Below are 22,548 nucleotides of genomic sequence, written 5' to 3' on the forward strand. Positions count from 1 at the left end.
AGCCCTGCCCCCGCTCAGCCGTGCATCCCAGAAGGGACTGTCTCGAATACAAGAGAATCTGCTCTGCTGTGGGAAGTACGGCTGGCCCAGGGGACGACCACCATTCACGGTGGGAATTGGTGTCACGCTCCTCCTCCCCCCAAGTTCTCCACACACTTTACTATCTTCTCAAAGAATATATGGTTTTTATTTGGCGGTGATGCCCTCGGAGATGCTTACCTGTGCACGCAGTGTCACGATTCGTGAACTGACTCGTTTCTCTTGTCCTTTTCTTTACAGATGAAACCGAGTACGAGTACAGCGGGAGTGAGGAAGAGGAGGAGGAGGTGCCTGAGCAGGAGGGGGAGCCCAGGTAACAACGGGGCTGCTCACGTCCCTGCTGGATGGAGAGGCTGCTCCTTGGCGGTGCCGGGGCTGCAGGAGATGCCCGTGCAGTGGGACGGAGTCGTCAGTTACTTTGAAAGTGCCTTAATATCTTCCATTCTTCTGTTCTTTCAAAGACCCCTATAAACGTTCTCCGCCTCTGGAGCCTCTGACCCGGTGGTTCTCTACCGAGACTGCGTTGCTTCCTCTTCCCCCGGTCATTTGGAAACATGCAGGTTGTGTCTGGTCCTGGGGAAGTGGAGCTTGCCACTGGCGTTTCTTGCTCCAGCAGGTGTGGATGGAAAACGTCTTGTAGCGTATGAAGCAGTCCTGCACACAGTTTCCTGCTCATGGGCCAGCAGGGCCCCCTTTGAAAACACTGTAGTCTTTCCCAAGACTTGTTGGCTGGTTGATTGGTTTTGCTTTTCCCACCCGTGTGGTCATCGGCATTTCATTGCCTCTCTTGGGGGTGCATTCTGTCCTGATCCATTTTATAGTCGTTTTGGTCCTCTCTGGCTCCCCGAGGTACAGTGAAGCAGAAGCTTGAAGATGTGGTAGCAAGAACCTCACAGCGACTCATTAATCAGGGAAGAGAGGATTTAAAAGCTTTAATAATGGTCTTGCCTGCCTGGTGTTCATGCTGCAGCTACATGTAGCTGACTAGCTAGAGAAAAGGAGGGTAGGCACAGTGGTTCGAGAGACCTGTGGAGACCTGTGTGCAGAGAATGGGCGTTTGAAGAGGGCATATCAAGAGAGAAGAGAATTTATTGAAAAAAACTCCATAGTTACATAAAAGATTTGAATCCATTTGAGACTAAAATTTTTAGAGTAATTTGAACTGATTTCAGGAGCAATATAATTGTTTTGGGTTAGGGACGCGATATAACGAAAGAAGCAGTTTAGGAAGATTGATTTGCCATTTGTTCCGGGAGTTTTGAATGTGGAGAAGTGACTCTCAGCCGGGAGACCACCTAGGAGTGACGCTAATTTATCTGTGTGATGGCTCATCCTTGGGACCCACCTGGGCTCAGCTTCTGGCCCTGCAAGTAGAGAGAGTGGGAGGGGAGAGCTGACAAGGCATGCTGGACCGCGTGGGGAAGGTGAGGGAACGGCCAGTGCTGGAGATCGCTCTGGTATTACCGCCCGGGCAATCCCGGAACGTGATGCTGCGGTTCCCGGTGGGAAGCCAGGCGGTCACAGAGGGTCTAATGACACGTGGCAAGAGGTGGTTTCAGCTCTTCATCGCAGTTTGAGTTGATGTGAGATTTCCACGTAGAGCTGTCCTGTCAAACATCCAGGACAGAGTTTTAAGATATTTATGAGACAGGTGAAAGCAGGGGTGATGCTACTGAGTCGTAGGCTCGTTACCCCCGTGGATTTGTTGGTTCGTTGGGTCTTGGGGTGGGAGGAGCCCGGAAGAGGCGGGGCGTGGACGTGGAGTAGCCCGCGCCCCTGAGAGCCCCACTTCCTCCTGCAGCTCCATCGTCAACGTGCCTGGTGAGTCCACGCTTCGCCGGGACTTCCTAAGGCTGCAGCAGGAGAACAAGGAGCGCTCCGAGGCCCTGAGGCGGCAGCAGCTCCTGCAGGAGCAGCAGCTCCGCGAGCAGGAGGAGTACAAGAGGCAGCTGCTGGCGGAGAGGCAGAAGCGGATCGAGCAACAGAAGGAACAGAGGCGACGGCTGGAAGAGGTAGAGCAGGGAGGTGTCCGAGTCGGGCTTCTCTGTCTTTATTCGCAGGCGCGGCCAGATGTTCAAAGGACCGTTTTCTGTGGCCTCGTGAGGCAGGTAGTGCCTCTCCCCGGCCTGGCCAGCGAGGGCCCCCCTGAAGGGAGGGTGTGCTCACTCACGCACTGGCAGGACCTCACACTCCCGGAGGCCCTAGACGTGTTTTCCTCTCTTTTATAAACTTCAGGGACCTGCCCCCAGTGACTCACCCTATTTGTGTGGGAGGCAGGGCCCAGAGGTGGCATCGCCCCGGCTCCGTGGAGGCCATGTATGCTATGGTCTGAGTTGGCCAGCTCGGCCTTGACCTCATTTCCATTCCACTCTTGGCCTCTGGGTCCCAGTTGGTGTGTACATATTTTTCTGAAAACATACGTACACAGGAAAAATATTTTTCTACAAATTCCTTAACTTTAGGTACATTTAAGAGGAAGGGATGAAGAAGAGAATTATATTGGGCATGATACAAATGCTATTCTGTAATCTAGCTGTTGTGCTGGGATTAGTTACTTGTTGGGGCGGGGGACACATCTTGTACCACCTGCTCGTTGTTTTTGTTTTTGGCTGCGTTGGGTCTTCGTTGCTGTGCACGGGCTTTCTCTAGTTGCGGTGAGCGGGGGTTGCTCTTTGTTGCGGTGCACGGGCTTCTCATTGCAGTGGCTTCTCTTTTTGTGGAGCACAGGCTCTAGGCACGTGGGCTCAGTAGTTGTGGCTCGTGGGCTCAGTAGTTGTGGCTTGCGGGCTCTAGAGCGCAGGCTCAGTAGTTGTGGCGTATGGGCTTAGTTGCTCCGCAGCACGTGGCATCTTCCTGGACCAGGGCTCGAACCTGTGTCCCCTGCATTGGCAGGCAGATACTTAACCACTGCGCCACCAGGGAAGTCCCCCACCTGCTTGTTTAATTCATGAATACTATCGACGTTGGTACTGTGGTTACCCACAGCTTTTTCATTTTTAATTCACAAAGACATTATTTCCCTGTATTTCACCTGGGGCTCAAAAGAGTCTTTTTTCATTTCCTGGTTGCCTTTTACTGTATATATCACAGCTTCAGATTTCCCATTCCTAGTAGTTTGTTTCCGTTTAATTCATACATCTTGTTGTTTCACCTTTATCCTTCATGCCAGAAAAAGAACCCCAAACAACAGTAAAGCCATGTGTTGACACTGTACAGTGGAGTTTAATTTAAATGACAACACATGCTTTTTCCCAAGTTACTTAAGGGTACATTTTGTGGGGAGAATCTTTGCTTCATTTTGTGTGTTTATAGTCTGAATTCTGAAACTTCACAGTCTGTCCTGGTTTAGAAAACCAGTGTCTGTCTAACTAAGGAGACTGGAAGTATTCGGCCAGTGCTTTGGAAGAAAACACAGGGCACAACCTTGCTCTGTGGGGGGGGCAGCATTGCTATTTTTGTAACTTTTTGCAGTTTATTTGCAAACTCTCTTCTAATATTTTAAGACTCAGTGCTCTCTGAACGTAACAGAAACCTTGAGTGGTTCCGAGGTTTTTCAGGCTGTACCTGGGCCGTGTGTACTTACTACACAAGAGTGCTCGAGTTCTGAGGCTCTGGCTGTTTCTAGTTGCTTCTTTATGCAGTATCCTCTACTGTCCTTTCTAACCCTGGGCTGTACTTCTTTCAGCTCAGTGATGCCGGGGAGTTTGGTGGTTTATAACTTGAAGGATCAGGGACTGGGTCAGCTGGAGCCCCTTTCTAACACAGGCCCTGGAAACTGCTGTCAGGCCTAGTGACAGTGAGATAGGTGTCCATCATCTAGGCTCTGGACATGATAGGGAGTGAGGATTATAGGGTTAGGCCAGCGATGGCTCAAGGAAAGGAACTGAGGTTTTAAAGCGATTTGTTCTGTCAGCTAAATAGAGGCTCGAGAATCAGGGTTGTCCGCTAAGTGAGAACGTGGCACTTCACTGGCTTCAGTTAGCCCTGTAATTTCAGCTTCTCAGTAAAAGTTCAAACTCACAGTCACCTTTTTAACCTCGTAATCAGGGAAGATGGAGCAGGGTCCTGAAACGGTGGCATTTGCAGGAACAGAATCCACTGATTTGGATTCTTGGTGATCCAGCGCCTTTTTGTCAGCCTGGTAATTAAGGCCCCAGGAGGTGGTTTGGGAATATTTGCGCCATAAATGATTTGTAGCCCTTTACTGGCATTAAAGGTATGAGGAATAAGGATTATTTTTGTTATTATTAGCAAACTAGATAAAGATGGTCATCTTCACTCAAAAGATAAATGATGCTTAAAACTGAAAGGTGATAACTTTCTATCAGCGACTGGCAAAAAAATGGTCCCAAAGTCGAGGCTGTAGGGAAACAGTGGCGATGTTCCTTTCTCTGAAAGTGCCATCGGATCCGGTGTTTTGGGGCTAAGGGCTTCTCCGCAGCCCCTGCTGTCTCAGAACCTCGCCGCAGGTAGGGGGAGCGGTCTGCCCCTCGTAGGCCCTTCGTCTGTTAGAAGTCCATGTGGTACATACATCCTCTGCTCTTGCTTGGTGCCCGTTGAGATTTGCTGCTGCTGGGATCTCTCTGCTTTGTTTCTCTTGCTTTCTCTTCCTTGGCTCCTGTGTGAACTGGAGATCTTGGAAGTCCGTGTAGATATTTTCAAGTCTCTGCCAGTTTTGCTGAAAATGATGTTTGATTTTTCTTGTTGCTTTTGGATGGTCCCAGGAGGAAACTGGGAGCGTGCTGAGCTCATGCGGCTGAGTTCACACCGGTGGTTTCGTCCCCTCCTCTCCTGCCCCTTTCACTTGTCCTCCTCTTCTGGATGCTTAGTGTTTTCTCAGCTTACTCTAAGTTTGTTACCCAGATTCAGAGCCCCGTGTGATAATGATCTCCCTCTATCGAAAAGTTTTAATATTACTCTATTACCTTTTATATGTGATGCATCACCATATCTTTGGATCACGTAGAGCTTTGCCTCTAGCTAATTTTTTTTCCCCCACCCCGGCCAGCTTTTTCTCCCAGTCTATTCTTTTTTTCGTTTTCCTGTTCTTTTTTTTTTTTTTGAGCAGAAGTGAAGATTATTTCATCATACTGTCATTTTATCCTAATGGTTTTGTGCTCTTTTTTTTTATTGACTCTTGCCTTGGTACCTACTCCTCCCATTCCTGTGACATCCACACGTGATCACATCTTCTCATTCCGCGTCTAAGTTTAATAGAAATATTATACAAGACGTCCTGGAGAAAACCCCATTAGTGAGCTAAGTTAAGGTGACTTTGTTAGCTGCTGTACTTTGGATATGTTTTTGAACCTGTTACATACTGAAGTCCCTTATGTCCTAATTCATAATTTTTCAGTTTTGACCTCGTGGAGACTGTCAAATTATTGGTAAAAGCAAGATACATTTGTCTGTGGTTTGGTGTGCTACTTTATTCAAAAAAAAAAGAAAGAACATTTCTTAGGGAAGATTTGTTTTTAGCAAATCTATGATACTTTTTTTTTTTTTTGGTACGCGGGCCTCTCACTGTTGTGGCCTCTCCCGTTGCGGAGCACAGGCTCCGGACGCGCAGGCTCAGCGGCCATGGCTCACGGGCCCAGCCGCTCCGCGGCATGTGGGATCTTCCCGGACCGGGGCACGAACACGTGTCCCCTGCATCGGCAGGCGGACTCTCAACCACTGCGCCACCAGGGGAGCCCTATGATACTATTATAACAACAGTTTTTTAAAAAAACTGCATAATCTTTTTATTACCGTTAAGAGACAAAAACTTTTCATTTGAGGTCAGAACTTATCCTTTTCTTAAAAACAAAAGACGATAAAAGGGAGAACTGCAATTCCCTGTGTGTTCCCGATCTCCCCCGTTTGTGAAGATGACTGTGTGTTCTGCAGACTTCGAACCCGGCCAAGGACTTCACTCAGAGGGCCGAGTCCCCTTTTCTGCTGCTTGCGTCTCCCTTTCTGTTCTTGAACTGCTGGTAGGATGTTCCCGACTCCCCACTGTCAGAATTTTTCTGCAGGTATTTAAAACAATAATCCCTTCTCTTTACGATCTGCCCGAGTTTTCAGCGCCGGAGATGCCGTAGTTCCTGTGCTCTGGGTCTCCGCTTCCTGCAGAGAGGGGCGCGTGTGGGTGTTCGACCAGCAACTCCTCCCTCTTCTTTTCTTCCACCAAGAGGACACATGCTTACATTTGTCTCTCTTGTTTCTGCAGATCCCATAGTGACCCCAGTTTTAGAGAGGTGGGTGAAAGTGGAAGAAATTAAAAGCAGAGTAAAGCAAGAGAAAAAATTTTGTCTGACATCAGCCCCAGGCTTCGCACTGCAGACGTACAGCTAGCTCAACACGGTGGAGGTGTGGGCGGTCGTGCGTGCGTGCGTGCGTGCGTGCGTGCGTGCGTGCTGGTCAGGATGTGCCGCCTCAGGGCGAGGGGGGCGGGGCGGGGCGGGGCCGGGCCGGGCCGCCCCGGCAGGCGGTGCTGCTCACGCGCTGGGCTCGTGGCGCGGAGCTGTCCCAACTTCCCAGACTTCCCAGCCTACCCTCCTCGGCTCGTGAGGAGCCTGTTTGTGTTGGCCTTGGACAAATGTCGGGCGTTTTACATGGGCGGGCTTAATGGAGGCCCTGGAGGGTGCTGCGGATGCTGAACACAAACCTGCAGGCTCAGTCAGGGGAAGTCAGCACCTCTGTAGGGGGAGCCATGTTTGAGCCCTGACCTGGAAGCCCTCACTTGCTTCCTTTTTTTATTGCCGCACGTGACTGTCTTTTGGTCTCCGCACTTGCAGGAGAGCTTTCACCTCTAAAATGAGCCCATCTGGCCCAGCGGAGGTGCGATGCCTTTTAAAAAAAAGGGAGAGAGAGAACATTTGCGTGAAGTGGGATTCGTCTTGAGGCTAAATTGTAACACTAGGAAAGCCTGGAGCGTTCTAAGAAAAACGGAGCGAGCCGTGGCAGGCACCTGTGGTTGTCTCTTGGCTGTGAGATCTCAGAAGGACAGTGCGGGGACCCGCTTCCCCCCAGCGTGTCCTCACCCCTCTGCCCACACAGAGGCCCCTGCTGGGCGCCTCCCTCGCGTCTCACGGCGAGTGCGTGTGAGCACAGGGTGCGCCTTCCACCCTCAGCTCCAACCGAGCTGTGCACGGGGGCCTTGCTTTTGCCAGAGGGCTGCTGTTTCGCCTCTCAGAAGTCCTCAGCTCTTAAATGTTCTTTTGGCATCCCAGTCTAGTATTTTTTTCCTAGTTAAATTTTCTAAGCGCTATTTTAATTCAGCAAATGTTATTTGTTGCCTAAAGATGGGGAAGAGTTGTCTTTGGGGAGAAGCAAAGTAGTTTAGTAGTTTCTCTACTAAAGTTCATCAGAACTTGCACTTAACAAACTCAGGGGTTGCTGGTACACGTGCAGCCACGTGAACTCCAAACCTCTTGGAAATAGTCGAACCTGAAGAATAGATTGGTTTATTAAAGTTTAGTTTCTGTTAAAGCCCGGAAGTCCAGTGGAGTGTCTGGAAATGGAGCCCACTGTTATCAGCATGACCTATGTAGAAAGTTCAAATTGTGGGATGAAAGCATTGCTTTTAAATACCAATCTAGAAAGAGAACTTAAATGTCATTAAAGCATAGTTGGAAAATACATATTTACTCAGGCATGCTTGGAAACATGTAAGTAATAAGGAAATCGCTATAATTTGAGAGATTTGGAAATCACTTTACAGCATCATGCAGTTTTCCAGTTTGTTTGATTTTGTTTTTAAAGAAAGAATGATTTAAGAAAATAAGAATGACAGCTTGAAGATGCCTCAAAGGATTTATATCATGTTTACTGCTCTTAATGGGGTGAACCTGAGCAGGCATGTTCATGAGAGTTTCCTGGGTTTTGTTGCTTGAAATCACAGGCAGAAGGTTAATCTAGTGTGGATTGATGTTGTTTAGCTGATTGCTGATGATATATATGTTTCATTTTTGACGATTTTCTTTTGAAGTTCTGTTGCAAGAGGCCAGCTTTTTACATTAGTAATCTATTAAGGTATTTACTAAGGGCTTTCTTTAATCTTTAATTACCCCTGAACACACACACATACACACACACCCCAATTAAGGGCCTGTTCTGACTGTAGTGGTTTGTATGGTTGGAGTTTAAATTTCTGCTCTTGGTCCAATTTACAGCTTCAAATATTACAGCATAATGTGGCAGCAGACTCGGTAACTACATTGCTCTTTGCCTTGGTCATCAGTCTCCTGACCAGGACTTGCTGAGTGGGCAAGTCCAGGGAAATTTACCACGTTCCACGTTGTCTTATGGATTTTTTAAAAGTGTGTGACTTACCTTACCTATAAGACTTGGAGGAGAGGGGCTGTGTCTGATTCACCTTTGTGTACCCATGGCGCTTCATGAATATTTCTCAAATGGGTGAATCAGCATTTGTATCCTTGTTGTATCTCTGGAAAGAAAGGACTTGTTGTGTAAAGTTACAGCCATTCTTCAGTGAACTTCTGGGCTTGAGATCTCTGATTTGAGTTCCAGAGCCACCTTAAAGGGCCTGGTAGAACATCCTGAGGCACAAAGCCTGTGTTGTGTAAAGTGTGAGCCTCTATCCAGATTAACAGTGACTATTCAAGCCCGCCGTGCAACTTACTAGGTGATCCTGAAAAGATGGCTTTATGATTTGGTTGGACCTGGAGATATGGATGGATTCTTATGTCTTATTCTATATGCTAAATGTTAGAAAATCACGGCATCTTGGATATTTACAGGGAGAGTGGTGGAGATGAGCGAAACACCGTCCCTACTTTTAAGGAGCTTATGGTTTTGGTTTGTGTGTTGATATGGTAACCAAGAGTATGATACTTCCACAGGGCCAAGGAAGAAAAAGCCTTTCAGAGGCTTTCACTTGACAATTGAGATCATTAGTTGTAGCCTGTCCCTGTTTGTAAGGTGTTTGCTTACTGTTATTTTAAGACGTGCGTTTTGAATTAAACTTAATATAATAATTTTAAATTATTTTAGTTAAGTAATTACGTAGTAACTTTATTATATCGACTTTGGAAGAGTTGAACAGAAGCAACTTGATATTTACACACTTTCATTGAGAAATCCCAGTGCAATGGCTGCGAAGAACTGAAGATGGCCTAAACGAGGAGAACAAGAACGGAAGCCCAGCTGTGGACGTGAGTGTGTGGTAGAGCGTAGACCATGGGAAGGTTGATGCTGCCAGTGCTGGAAGAGAGTCCAACATGGGAGGTGGCGCGGGGGCCAGGAGCAGGTATATGTGAGCAGTGGGCCCTCACCCCTGCAGCAGGCTGCTCTGCTGCCCCTTCTCACCCGACAGCTGCCACCTGGAACAGGCGAGCAGCGGAGATTCAGGCACAGCTGAGGCCGTGGAGAGGGAGGCTGAGACAGGGGCATCCGTGAAGAGCTCAGTGCTGATGAGCATGACAGCAGGTGCACCCCCCTCGCCCGGAGCCCATCCGCTGGTGCCACGCGCGTTCCAGGCGCCCCCATCCACTGCACCCTCTCCTCACCTGAGGACTCGATACTGCACAGATCCTTCTCTTCAGAGACTGACCCGCCCAGGGGAAGAGGTCACGCTGCCTCACAGTCACCTAACTTGGAAGCTTCACAGCCACAGCTTGACAGCTTGCTTTTCACTGCCTTGCCTGTCAGTAGACGGCCCGAGCTTGAGGACACAGAAAAATCTTTAAGTTGAAAGATTCCAAGACACACAGAAAAAGGAGCTTGAAGGAAATAGAGACAATGTAGGGAACAGAGAAAATATCCCCCACACATACATATACACATGCACAGAAATCTTTATATCCTTACAGAGAGAAGATATAAAAATCATGGGGCCTCCCTGGTGGCGCAGTGGTTGAGAGTCCGCCTGCCGATGCAGGGGATACGGGTTCGTGCCCCGGTCTGGGAGGATCCCATATGCCGCGGAGCGGCTGGGCCCGTGAGCCGTGGCCGCTGGGCCTGCGCGTCCGGAACCTGTGCTCCGCAACGGGAGAGGCCACAGCAGTGAGAGGCCCGCATACCGCAAAAAAAAAAAAAAAAAAAAAAAAAAAAAAAATCATGAAACAAGACTATTCAGAAAATAAATAATTTTTTAAAATTTTTTAAATAAATTCAAATTCCCAGAAAGTGGGAAGAGAAGATAAGTTTAGGGGGACTAGAGCAGAAGGAAAACAGAATCATTCCAGGTGGTTTGGTCCAGGAAGTGAATACCAGAGGGAGAACATGCAGTAAGAATTCAAGACAAGTTTCCAGAACTAAGAAATAATTTCTGAATTGAAAGGCTTACTGAGTACCCAGCCCAGTGAATGAGAAAAGACGCCATTCAGAGGCACATACATCATCTTGAAAGTTTAGAAACTCAAGGATGAAAAGAGGATTGTAAAAGCTGCTGTCAGGGGAGCAGACAGAGGGGTGTGGGTGTGGGTGGTACTAAGTGTCAAGGATCCAAATGGGCTCAGATTCTCCAGAGCAACATCAGGAAGTAGAAGGTGACAGACACACCAGTGCTTTTGCAACTCTGAAGGGAGATCAGTGCCCCCAGCCAGAAGTGTATGCACAGCATGGGGGCAGAGCTTTTGTGACCTAGAGCCTCTCAAGTCTTCTACTTGTCTTCACGCTTCCTCAAGAAACTCCCAGAGGATGTGTTCCAGCAAATAAGAGAGAAGTTGACAGGGGGTCCTGTACAGGAGAGGGTCCAGAAGTATTCCTAGGAAGCAGGTGGGCGGCAGGATGGGATGCCTGGAGAGCAGCCTGTTTAGGTTGGCCCAGGAGAAGAAAGGGCTGTGAGAGGGTTAATCTCTAGAATAAAGAAAGAACACCTGACCCATTTGACCATATGGAAAGGAGTCTTACGGTGTAGACTTTACAGATGACGCTATGATGGGCCCATGAAAAAACAGGCAAACAAGCAAGAATAAGGCAATTTTTTACTATTTATGTATGTATGTATGTATTTTGGACAAAATAACATAGATTTATTGACTCTTTTAAATATAAATTTTATTCTTTAAAATTTTTAAAAATTGGCCTCAGATTTTTTTTCTCCAGGTGGTCACTAGTTAACAACAATCAAAACGGCACCATGGCATTTTAGATATAAGTGATCATGGGGCGGCAACATTGCAAATGTTAATAAGTAAAAGAAAGGGTGTTAACAAAGATGTATATCTTATGGCTTGAGGATGGTTAATTTAAAGTCTAATACTTTGATTAAAAAATTTTAAACACAAATGAAAATGGAAAAGGCTACTTGTAAGGGCATTTAAAATGGAAAGTTAAAAATTCTTAGTAGCATTTAGTTAGATGAAGTCAAGGTTTCCCACCGGCCTGGGAGCCCTGCCCTCAGTGTAGTTGGAAATAACCCCCAGAAATGGATTCTGCACATTTCACCACGTTGGAGCTTCCTGCCTGGTATGAGAACGAGTGCTTTCACTGAGCCGCCAGAGGATGTGCACGGGGTCCCGTCACTCGCCGGGACTCCGGGTGACCACAGCTCAGGGGTGCGAGGCAGGGGGTGAGCTGAGAAGGCTCCTGGGCGTGGGCTGGACCAGGGTCAGCCCTGCCCTCGGTAGGCGGAGGCAGCTGTAGTTGCTGGTGAGGGGCCAGCGTGTGGGAAGCCAGCTCCCGCGCTGCTTCACTCCCTCCGCTCTTCCTTTGCGATCTCCCGTTGTCTTCTCTGGAGACAGAAATTTGAACCTCGAGGCTGGTGTGAGGTGGACACTTGCCCGCATCTGGACTTAATGGCTGTGTGGCGGCCAGAGTGCAGTCCTGCTTGCAGGGCAGTGTGGCAGCTTCCAGGACTCTCACTGCAGTTTTTCTCCTTGTCTGGCTCTTTCTGGAAGAGTCCTTGCTGATAACAGCCAAGGCGCCGGCTCTCCTTTTTTTGAACTAAAGAATTTTTCAAGATTCTGTAAATAACAGGAGAGGAGAAAGCACGTGAAGCCACGGCTTTTCTTTTTGTTTTGTGATCCCACGGGGCTAAGTGGCACCTTTCCTTCAGCATCGTTCCTAAAAATTAAAGAATTTTGGTAGCCTGTGTGGTCTGTAAGGACAGGGCAGCGGATGCATCTCTGAGGCTGTTGCAGTGGTGTCTGTGGTCACGTGGCGTTGTTTAGCGCAGTGCAGCGGCCCGGAAAGGTTTTGAATCTTGCATTCCATCAGTAAAAATAAAAAATTGAGCATGTATCTGATAGAGATATATCTAGTAATTTTGTATCATACTGATACATACATTATGAAATGTGCAAAAGTAGCTATCTTAAAGAATGAGCTGGGAGTATAAGAACATAAAAGTTCTGGGTGTGTTTTTTGTTTTTTCCCCTCAACTCCGGTTGCCTTGCTGGCCTGTAGAGCCTGCCGGCAAGCATATCATCTCCCCCGGGAGGTAGGGAGGGAAAGGGAAAAGCCCAGACCTTTCCGAGGGGGACGGTCCTCTGACAGTTCACTGCTTGTGAGACCTCGGCTCATAAGCAAGTCATGTTGTTACCTGAAGGTGGTAAAATTCAGTGTATGAAATTCTTTGCCTCTTCTGACCTGTTCGCTTGAATCTGATTGGCTTGAAAAGCTAAGGGGGAGTTTTGAGGGGTCGACACTGGTTGCCTTTCTTCTCTCTTCTGTTTTCCTTCTGTCTGACTGACTTTGAGGGGAATTGTTAGTCTCCACCTGCCTTCCTCTCTTGTGGTTGTGGTTCTAGAGCTGTGCTAGAGACAATTTAAATGTAAATTAACTTCAGTAAAATAAAACGAAAAACTCAGTTCCTCCATCATGTGCTGGGCACATTTCAGGTGCTGAGTAGCAGTCTGCAGCCAGCGGCCGCTGTGCTGAGATGGGGGCACCTCTCCATCCCAGGGGGGCTGCAGGGTGGCTGCATCTTTGCAGGCCAGCACTCTGCACATTTGTGGGAGGAGTTGGTTGATTTATACTGTGCGCGGTGGCGGTGCTTTACTGACAGCTAGATGTCTGGGGCTGGATGAGAAGGGGCCAGACGTGTGCCCAGGGTCACGCTGCCAGGTACCGAGGGGTTGACAGATGGTCTGCGTTAGGAAAGGCTGTCGGAGCGAGTCTGGTGACTCAATAGCACCTTCTGCACTTGCTGGTGGGATGCAGGATGCTGTCTGATTGACGGTGGGAGGCACAGTGGCCCTCGACCTGGGGGCCTACCACCCAGGTGACTCTGGACAAGTCACTTCTCTCTTCTTGAATCTTTCCTCCTCTGTGGAGTAGGAGTGAAGTGCTTCCCAGGTTTGTCATGAGAATTGTATTAGGTAAAGGACATGGAAGGAGGACTATCAGATACTTAGCACCATGTGAGACACGGAGTGAGCTTGTGCCCAAGGCAGTTTTTACATTCATGGTAATAATAATAGCATCTCTTATTCTCGTTGGTGTCACTTCTCTCCCTGATGTGTGCTGCTTTTTTCCTCTTTTAAGTATTTCTCTCCTTTCTCTGTGCTATTTCTGTTCTCCTGTATTCATTTCTCTGCTTTTTCTTCTGACTTAAGGGCCTGGGGTAACCCTGTTAGTGATCCTCAAGGATAGAGAATTCCCTGTCCCCTCACTGCTGTGCTTCAGCGAAGAACGGGGAGTAACTGATACCCAGTGAAACCCAACTCTGCCTGGTACTTCCAAGGAGGCTGGCGTGTGTGAGCGGAGGGGCGGTGTGGAAATAGGTGGCCGGTGCAGGTGGGGTCCACGAGCTCTCCCTCTTGGCCTCTCCCTGTAACTGGTCAGCAGACCGTCCTGCGTGCCGCGCCATGGCTGCAGAGTCCACTGACTGGGTCGCTTTACTTCCGTAGCAACAAAGGAGAGAGCGGGAGGCCAGAAGGCAGCAGGAGCGTGAGCAGCGGAGGCGGGAGCAGGAGGAGAAGAGACGGCTGGAGGAGCTGGAGAGACGGCGGCAGGAGGAGGAGGAGCGCCGGCGGGCGGAGGAGGACAAGCGGAGGGTCGACAGGGAGCAGGTGGGTCCGCGGAGGGCGCGCCGGCCGGCGTTGCTGGGGGGGCGCTGGCGCCGTGCAGGGCTGGGGGAGTTGGGGCAAAAAGCATGCACGCGTGTGCACACGCGTTCAGGACTTTAGTCTGAAAATGCAGAAGCACAGTTGGAAGCATATTCACTTCAACAGATTGAATCGCTTGTCCTTACCGACAGATACGGAAATGGAAATCCGTACACTTTAGAAAGCTCTTGAAACCAGCAGGGTGGTCTCCACTAGTATGAGGCCTGAAAGCTTTCCGGATATGTGTAATGAAATTTAAAACCAACTGTAAGACACTTCCTATGACAAGTGTTGGAAGTATCCAGCGACTAACTGAATATTTTAAGATACATTTGCATATAATTCAGTATGTACATACATAACGTTAAAACAGCTGATAACATTAGCCCCAAGCGATCAGATTTTAGCAGTATTTGCAGCATGTTATTAACGTCAGGTAAAGTTGCCTTTAGGAGTCTGATTCCTGAACCACCTGCGCAAGCAGAAATTGTGCCTTTTGTTGTCTGCGTTGTCCGCGTGAATCCCATCATAGCCTCTCTGCTCTTCATGTCTTTGAATTGATCACTCTCTGTTATGAGCTTTGAACAAGGGAAAAATATATGGAGGGGGACCAATTTAAATGATAGCTGAAGTTCGTACTTAAAATGCTTGTAAACAGTGGTATTAGCTTCCAAATTTGATGATTCAGCTACTCTCCTTTGTCTCGGGTTTTCCCAGTGTTGGGTCTACATGCTATTTTTCTGTTGAAATGTAAGTGATTCTCTTGATCTCTTACTTTACTGACGTTGTTGGCCTGTTAACTGTGGTGCGTTCAGTTTAGTTTTCATGTTCTGATTTATACTTGGGGACCACGAAGTGGAGAAAACATATAAACTTGAAACAGCTAAGTCACGGAGGGATAATTCTCTGAACTTGATCGGGAGGTGAGGGTGTGAATGTAATACTGACCTTCAGTGTTCTAACGGAGTCATTGGCTTTTGTGTGTAGCAAGTATTCTTCACCTCTTCTTTTATAAAAATAGCATCAAAAGTCAGTTTTATTCCAAAATGCTCCCCATGTCAGCCGTGCTGTAGGAACCTGTCATTTCTGCATGAATGTGCGTGTTTGTGTACGTGTGTCATTGTCTGGTTGTCCCTGTGACGTGAAGGCAGAAAACCAGTCATATAGTGACCTGAGCTCGCAGCTGTGATTCAGCTCTGTCTGGCTCGGGGAAGAGGGGAGCTGGGAGTCGGTGTCCTCTCAGTCGTCGGGGTTGGGGCGGGGCTTCCAGGCCCAGGACTGGAGCCTGGGTTGGAACTAGGGGGCCTTTGCCAGTGGCCCTGTGGATGCACTTTACCCCAGATTGGCGTTTTGGGGCTAAATTTGCTTTGTAAGAAAAAAGGTTCCTGAGGAAATTTGTCATGATTTCTGCCCAGCATTCTCTCCGCCAGGACGAGTGGTTAACTAAAACTCCTGTTCGGCCCAGATGTATGACCGCTTTTATCTTAAGGTGTGCACCTCAGTCGGCGGTAGACACTGTAAATAAATAATCTGAATTTCAAAATAAAATTTCTCCTCCCAGACCCCTCAATCTACTCCTCTTCCAGAGTAGTGAGCTTTTCCCCTGTTGAAAAGGGAGGAGATGTCTTTTATTTGTAAAATGTTGGTACTTTTTGAAGTGATTTCACGCCTATTTCATACTTGAGCCTCCCAAAAAATCCTGAGAGTTGGGAGAGAATATTCTTGATGTGGGCTTGCTAGAGACTAATCTGTTGTCGTAGATCAAGGTCTCCAGCCCATCAGATATGCATGCACCTTCAAGGCTGGGTTTTTCCTCTTTATGTAACGTCCTTTGGATGTGTTTTTGTTGTTACGGAGCTTTATCATTCTCCTCCCGTTGAAAACGCGTCACCTCACGCCTGTCTCCCCTTTCTCTCTCTCTCTGTCTCTCCCTCTCCCTTTATCTCTCTCATAGACTCATAGACACACACACACACACACACACACACACGCTGAGTGCGTGTCATCATTTATTAGACTCTTTAGGTCTTAGAGACTAATTTGGGAAAATCCTCGGCAGTAGGCTTGTCTTAGCCATTGATTGCTAAGTGGATTTTACCCCAGATGACCGGGTGGGTGGTTCTGGTGCTCTCCTTGAGGACCCGTTGATTGCCAGCTGATTTCTGTGTGGCAGGAGTATATCAGGCGGCAGCTGGAAGAGGAGCAGCGGCACCTGGAGCTCCTTCAGCAGCAGCTGCTCCAGGAGCAGGCCATGCTACTGGTAACGCCCCACGCCCGCCCCGTCCCATAGCTAGGGCCCCTGCGCCGGGCAGGGCTGGCCCACCAGCGGGCTCTCGTGGCCACGTCCCCTGGGGCCGCACTGCTTCGGGCCCACGTCGAGGCGGCTTCTGTTTACCTCTTGATTTCCCATTGCTGCTGAGTTAACTGTTCTCGTTTGATAGATAGACAAGGTTTTGCACAGCACCTGGCATTCGGTGAACAGGCTAGAATGCCAAGAGCTGGCGGTCCAAGGCGCGTGCCGTAGGACCTGTACCTAGAGTACTCCAAGTGTCCTTTGAAACCGCCGAGACCAGCGTTGCCTTGGGTTCTCTCTTACTCTGTCCAGTGACAGTATGCTTAGCGACAAGCTGTCAGGTTTTCCCACAGGTAACCTGCCATTTCACACCCCGGCCGTTGTGCTCTGTCGCAAAACGAGCGTCGGTGAACGCCGGGCTGGGGAGGAGTGCGCCGGGGTGAGGCGGGCACCGGGCCCCGGACTGAGTGTCCCTCTCCCCCCAAGGAGTGCCGCTGGCGGGAGCTGGAGGAGCACCGGCAGACGGAGCGGCTCCAGAGGCAGCTGCAGCAGGAACAAGCCTATCTCCTGTCTCTGCAGCATGAGCCCCGGAGGCCGCCCCCGCCGCCGGACAGGAGCAAGGCCGGCCTGCACGGCGCCGAGCCCAAGGCCCAGCACGAGCCCGCCGACCGGGCCCGCGAGGTACGGCCCCCGCCGTTCTGGGCGTGCTCCCCGGGGACAGGGAGGGGCCTCTTCTCTGCTTAGTGTTTGTCTAGAGGGGAGCGGAGCGCCTCAGAGCTTTGTAGATCTCGGGGGACCTGGACGCTGACCAAGAGACGGAAAGAGAGGAGGCTGTGTGGCAGCATTTTTCTTTGTGCTGTAAATGAGGGGCAGGGTGGCCTGTCATCTGTTTTCCCAAAACTGCCGCGAGGATGGAGCCTGCCTGGGCCCGATTCACTGGCTTTTCGGTGATCAGGGTTTGCTACGGAACTGGGGCGTCTGGGCTCCCAGAGCTTCCCAGGGAGGATGCGACGAAGCAGGACCGCTCCTCGGACCCTGGCAGGGTGGACTGGGCAGGCTGCAGAGTGTGGGATGCTGGCCCGGGCGGGGGCGTCCTCCCGCCGTGCCGGCCCTCACACGGCACGTTCTAGGAGCAAGTGTCCTGCTTGTTCTGCAGTGCCTTTATTTTTCGTGGAATGAGATGTGTGTTAGATTCCTGGTGACGCTCTTTTAATCCGTGGGTTTAGTTGGTTGCGACAGATTAATTCTTTTCCTAGTTTATCTTCACGTGCAATCCTAGACTTCTTACCTGGGGAGATTTTAAAGGCTGCCTCTCTAAATTTTTATCTTCATGAATATTCCGTATTCTACATCAGATCCTAGTCCAGTGTTATATGCCTCCTCTCTTTTCTTGTAGTTGAAGAAAACAGAGGATTTCTTTTTAGACTCCTTCCACTTTCAGGCTTTCTTTGGTATCTCTGCTTTTTTCTACTAACCCTGAGTTATGTCTTCTAATTCTCTGACGCAGGTGGAAGATAGATTTAGGAAAACTAACCACAGCTCCCCTGAAGCCCAGTCTAAGCAGACAGGCAGAGTATTGGAGCCACCAGTGCCTTCCAGATCAGAGTCTTTTTCCAATGGCAACTCCGAGTCTGTGCACCCTGCCCTGCAGAGACCAGCCGAGCCACAGGTAGAACGGCCAGTTGGCTGTGGGTCAAGGAGACGCACACAGAGGCTCACTGAGCCACCAGCCTGCTTGAACTGCTCAGTTTGGTTTGTTACCGCATTGAGAGAGAGAGGAGTTTAGCAGAGGGAGTTTAGACTAAAGAGGACGCAGCCTCAGTTGATAGGGAAAAACAGGATTTTCTTTTTAAAGATTGTTGTTGTACTTATTAAGAATATCTGGATTCAGTGATTTCTTCTTTCTGTCTGAATTTTTGCCTTCTCTGACTCAGATGTTCGTGAACAAGTGCCTCCTTACTCAAATACAAAGACTTTTCAGTTTAGTTTTTAGAAAGTTAGTGTCGTAAGTACATAGAGGGAGACTTTTTCTTAACCTGGGGTCCTTGGCTCCCAGCCAGTTCTGCGAGTGGGCGGCCCTGAAATTCCACGTAGAATTTTTTTGATTTGTCCAAATGTACATATATTTTTGGGAAAAGGGCCTTTTATCAGATTCTCAAAAGGTTCAACATCCAAAAAAGGTTACGGCCTGGTGGGTTGGGTGTGGGTTTTCCTGAAGTAGGTCAGGATACAGGCCACTGGGTCGGCCCCAGCATTCGGCCTCGCCCAGGTCGGGGACCTCCGTGCTGTCTGGCGGAGAAAGCAGACAGCAGAGATGACGCGTGTCGGAGATCCCAGAGATCCTTAAGACGCTGGTTCCCACTCTTGCTGAAAATCATTGACTTTCAGGCATTTTGCTCCCTGCAGCCGTGTCATCCGGAGTACTGGGCACAAGTCCTTGAGCCCGAGTTTACCTGTCACTGATGTTTGCATGTGTTGGGGGACGGTAGAGGTAGCGGTGGCGTTCACACAAACCCGGATGAGGACTTGAATGCACTTTACAATAAAGATCCTTGGTATGGAGCAGTTTTACAGTAAAAAGAAGACCCAGGATTAAGCTCGGGGCGGGGGGGCGGGTGTTGGGAGGTTGGTGTTTACGTGAGACCAGCAGGGTCTTGATTCACAGAAGAGCTGACGCACAAGCCACTGGGCAACTCCAGAGAGTGAGGAATGGAAAGAAGAAGGATTCAGAAGAAAGCGGGACAGGATGAAGGGGGAAAGGGAGGGGAATGGGGACAAGGAGAGTAGGTTTGATGAACGTTATACTTACCATAAATAGAAAATCTTTATGTGGCCACTAACAATTTAGAAAATAGGAGTTCATGTATTCTGTAGACTGCTTTTTATACTGCTGATTAATTAACGTAGGGCCAGGAAAAAGAGTCCCTTTTCTATCTAAAGTTGCTTTGGGCTAAAAGCTGTACTTACGAAAACATTCTTTCGGAACTAATTCTGGATCTTAACTCTTGGCAAGGTTGAGCCAGTCCTGATTTGGTATTTCCTGTTTTTATTAAATGCGATGATGTAATAGATATATAGCTAGAATTATGTAAATTTCAACATTGAACAGTTATTTTAAAACAAAAGGTATAATTTCAAGAAAATGCAGATTGTTTCAGAGATGATTGCTTTTCCAATTTGGAAGTGACCAGATGAACTCAGTTGTCAAGGAACTGTCTTATTTTCTTCAGTTGTCAAGTAGAAGGAATACCCCCTTCAGCAGTCCATTTAGGGAATCCTAGCGCTGAATAGGATACAAAGAAATCAAAGTTCTTTTGTTTTCTAAGTAGTACAAAGATATGTGGAGTTCTGTGGGGTTGGAGTGTTTTAAGACTTGGGACAAGAAGGAAGGAAAATCGGTGGTGTATTTGAAAAGCTGGCTGTTTTTAAGTTACACTCTTATAATCTGTCCAAACATGCGGGGTTGGTCTTTGCACAGTAAACATGTGGCTCTGTTGTTACTTGGTCAGACGTCTTGCCCTGCCAGGTAACGGGAGGGTGGGTAAAGAGGTTTGCACGTGTGGCGATGTCCGTCGTGCGGTTTCCTCCCTCTCTGCCTGTCTACGCTGCTTTGACGCAGAAATGCATGCCGCACATTGCCTCTCAGACAGGAGCGCTGTGAGGCTTTTTTTTTTTTTTTTAATCTTCACGTTTACTGCTCTCTAACATTTGTCTGGATATTAAGAGTTTTCCTTATAAATGTACATTTGTTCTTTTCCACATATTGTGCTCCCCAGACCACCTCTCCACTTAGAGCATAACTGTTGTACTGCTTGGCTGACCTAGTCCTGAGCCGCTTCCTGTGCGTTGCCCCGGCTCCTGCTTTGGATCTGGTATTGACCCGAAAAGCGTTTTCTGCAGAACGCATTGAATGTTTTGTGTTTTGTTTTCTTGTAAGGTACAGTGGTCCCACCTGGCATCTCTCAAGAACAGTGTTTCCCCTGTCTCGCGATCCCATTCCTTCAGTGACCCTTCTCCTCCCAAATTTGCACACCACCATCTTCGCTCTCAGGACCCATGTCCACCTTCCCGCAGTGAGGTGCTAAGTCAGAGTTCTGACTCTAAGTCGGAGGTACCCGACCCCGCCCAAAAGGCTTGGTCTAGATCAGACAGTGACGAGGTGCCTCCAAGGGTAAGAAGCAGGAAGACAGATGTGTGCTTCTTTTTCCTTTTCGTTATTTAAAAAAAATTATTTATTTCAATTAAGGGTGTGGTGACGTCACCAGAATTAAGGGGCAGTGGCAGAGGAACTGTTGACGGTGGGGAGAAAATTCCATAGTGAGGCAGTTAGGTTCAGCCATCAGCCAAGTTACCTTTTCATTGCTGTCGCTGACTTTTGTACTTAAGCACAAGGTACCAAAATAATTTTAAGAGTACACCTATAAAGGGTATGCTTCTAGAACAGACCGAATCAAAATTTGTTGTAGCAGCTGTCGTGTTAAGTTTATACAAAAGCTATCAATTACTTTGCACCATTAATTAATATCAAAATTTTCAGAAAAGGTATTATCAGGGAAAAAACTAACATAAATGTTTCAAAAAATGATTTTTTTTAATTGAGGGATTTTTGTTTTTCTTTGGGTGTTTTTTTTAATTCCATGTTTAAAAAATTTTTGGATTGGTAATTACTTAATGCTGAAATTAAACAAAAAGGCACATTTTATTTTTCCTCCACTTGGAACTTGCTTCCTCTGAGTATTTTCTTGCTTCCTACATTCTTTGTTTCTTGCTGACCCATTTGCAGGCCATTGTTTGGTTTCTTTGAGCTTGTTTTCCTGATGCTCACATTATCTCAGTAAGATGCTTTGTACGTGCCCTGCCACCAAGCTTCAGTGCCAACATCATGTAAATGTGGTTAGGAGCATAGGAAGGTTGTCCCAGTGCCTTTGACGGCTTGGACTACTCTTCTGTTGTATCACTGGAGGGCAGAGAAGGATCAGGGGTTGGGGGTAGTTCGGTGATAGCAAGGCTGAGGTAACTAGGACTGCCTTAGAGACGTGTTTGGTCGGGAGTAGTCTTTTCTTGTCCTCCTCATGTTTTCAGTAATTTAATTGCTGTATTTTGTACCCAAAGGTTCCTGTGAGAACGACGTCCCGGTCCCCCGTCCTGTCCCGTCGGGATTCCCCGCTGCAGGGCAGTGGGCAGCAAAATAGCCAAGCAGGTCAGAGAAACTCCACCAGGTAAGAGAAGAGCGAAGCTTGGGGACAGATATACTACACAGTGTCCTGCAGTCTTATACCGTCTGCTTGCATAAAAATGCTCATAAACGTGGAAGTTCTGGGCCAAAGAGGTGATCCGTTTATAAAGAAAATGCCGTGAAGCCCATTCACAGGAATGACATCATATTGATCTGCGGTGAAAAGAGAGATTAAATCCGACTGTGTATTGCAGCAGTTTTAAGGTGAAAACGACCTGCCTCAGTGAGAGTAACAGGAAGAAACAGCAGGGAAGGGGGGATTCTAAGGGAATCGTAACCCGAGAGGGCTTGCTCTCCAAAGGGTGTCTGGGGGCCCTGGGAGTGTACGGGAATCACACCCAGGCTACGGGCGATAAACTCGTGAATTAACCACAAAGTATTTTCAGGTTCTGGAGCCGTTCTGTTTTATATGGGAGCTATTAGCCACATGAGGCTACTTAAAATTGAATTGAAGTTAATTAAAATTACCTAAAAGTAGAACTTAATTTCCTTCGCTGCACTAGCCACATTCCGGGTGCTCCGTAACCTCATGTGGCTGGTGGCGACCATATTCTCAGCTGTAGAATATATTGTCATCATCCCAGTTTCGTCGACCAGCAAAAGCCCCGTTTCAGAGGAAGGAAAGGTCGTCTTGCATGTTCTGTACTCTGATCATCACTGAACCTCTGTACTTGGTGTCTCGGTATAACATGAGGAAGTGGAATGGGTGACAGCCCAGAAGCTGCAGAGAGAGAGCTTTCTGAGCCTTCAGTGGTCAGGGTGGGCTGCGGGGTTCTCCTGTGCCCGAGTCCGTGTGTTAATTCTTACCTAGAAAACTCATGCTGTGGTGTGTCAACGGCAGGGATACACCGTGGCCCGTGTGCGGTCACATTTCCAGCCCAGAGCACGAAAGAACGAGCGTACTGCATAAGACAGCCATGAGGGGTGGTGGTCGGTACTGGGAATTTGTGTGTAATTTAATTTTGTGTGTAATTACGTAAGTG

The 22,548-nt window shown here is 48.3% G+C and overlaps 1 protein-coding gene across 50 annotated transcripts in view; it reads left to right on the forward strand.

The window, feature by feature from the left end:
• Positions 1-22,548, forward strand: part of MAP4K4 (mitogen-activated protein kinase kinase kinase kinase 4) — a 178,930-nt gene that overhangs the window by 129,816 nt on the left and 26,566 nt on the right. For 7 of the 50 annotated variants that reach the window (XM_081254884.1, XM_081254883.1, XM_081254886.1 and 4 more), the window contains 7 exons: positions 280-352; positions 1,841-2,051; positions 13,839-14,000; positions 16,210-16,296; positions 16,909-17,010; positions 20,267-20,500; positions 21,442-21,548. In XM_081254884.1, the coding sequence (XP_081111010.1) occupies positions 280-352; positions 1,841-2,051; positions 13,839-14,000; positions 16,210-16,296; positions 16,909-17,010; positions 20,267-20,500; positions 21,442-21,548 (976 nt within the window). Of the gene's footprint in view, positions 1-279; positions 353-1,840; positions 2,052-13,838; positions 14,001-16,209; positions 16,297-16,815; positions 17,011-17,836; positions 17,999-20,266; positions 20,501-21,441; positions 21,549-22,548 lie in introns of all 50 variants that reach the window. The other 43 variants (XM_081254881.1, XM_081254880.1, XM_081254905.1 and 40 more) reach the window with 10 other exon arrangements.

This window comes from Mesoplodon bidens (genome assembly GCF_964165515.1).
Source record: "Mesoplodon bidens genome assembly, chromosome: 14".
In the NCBI taxonomy this organism is placed as follows: domain Eukaryota; kingdom Metazoa; phylum Chordata; class Mammalia; order Artiodactyla; family Ziphiidae; genus Mesoplodon; species Mesoplodon bidens.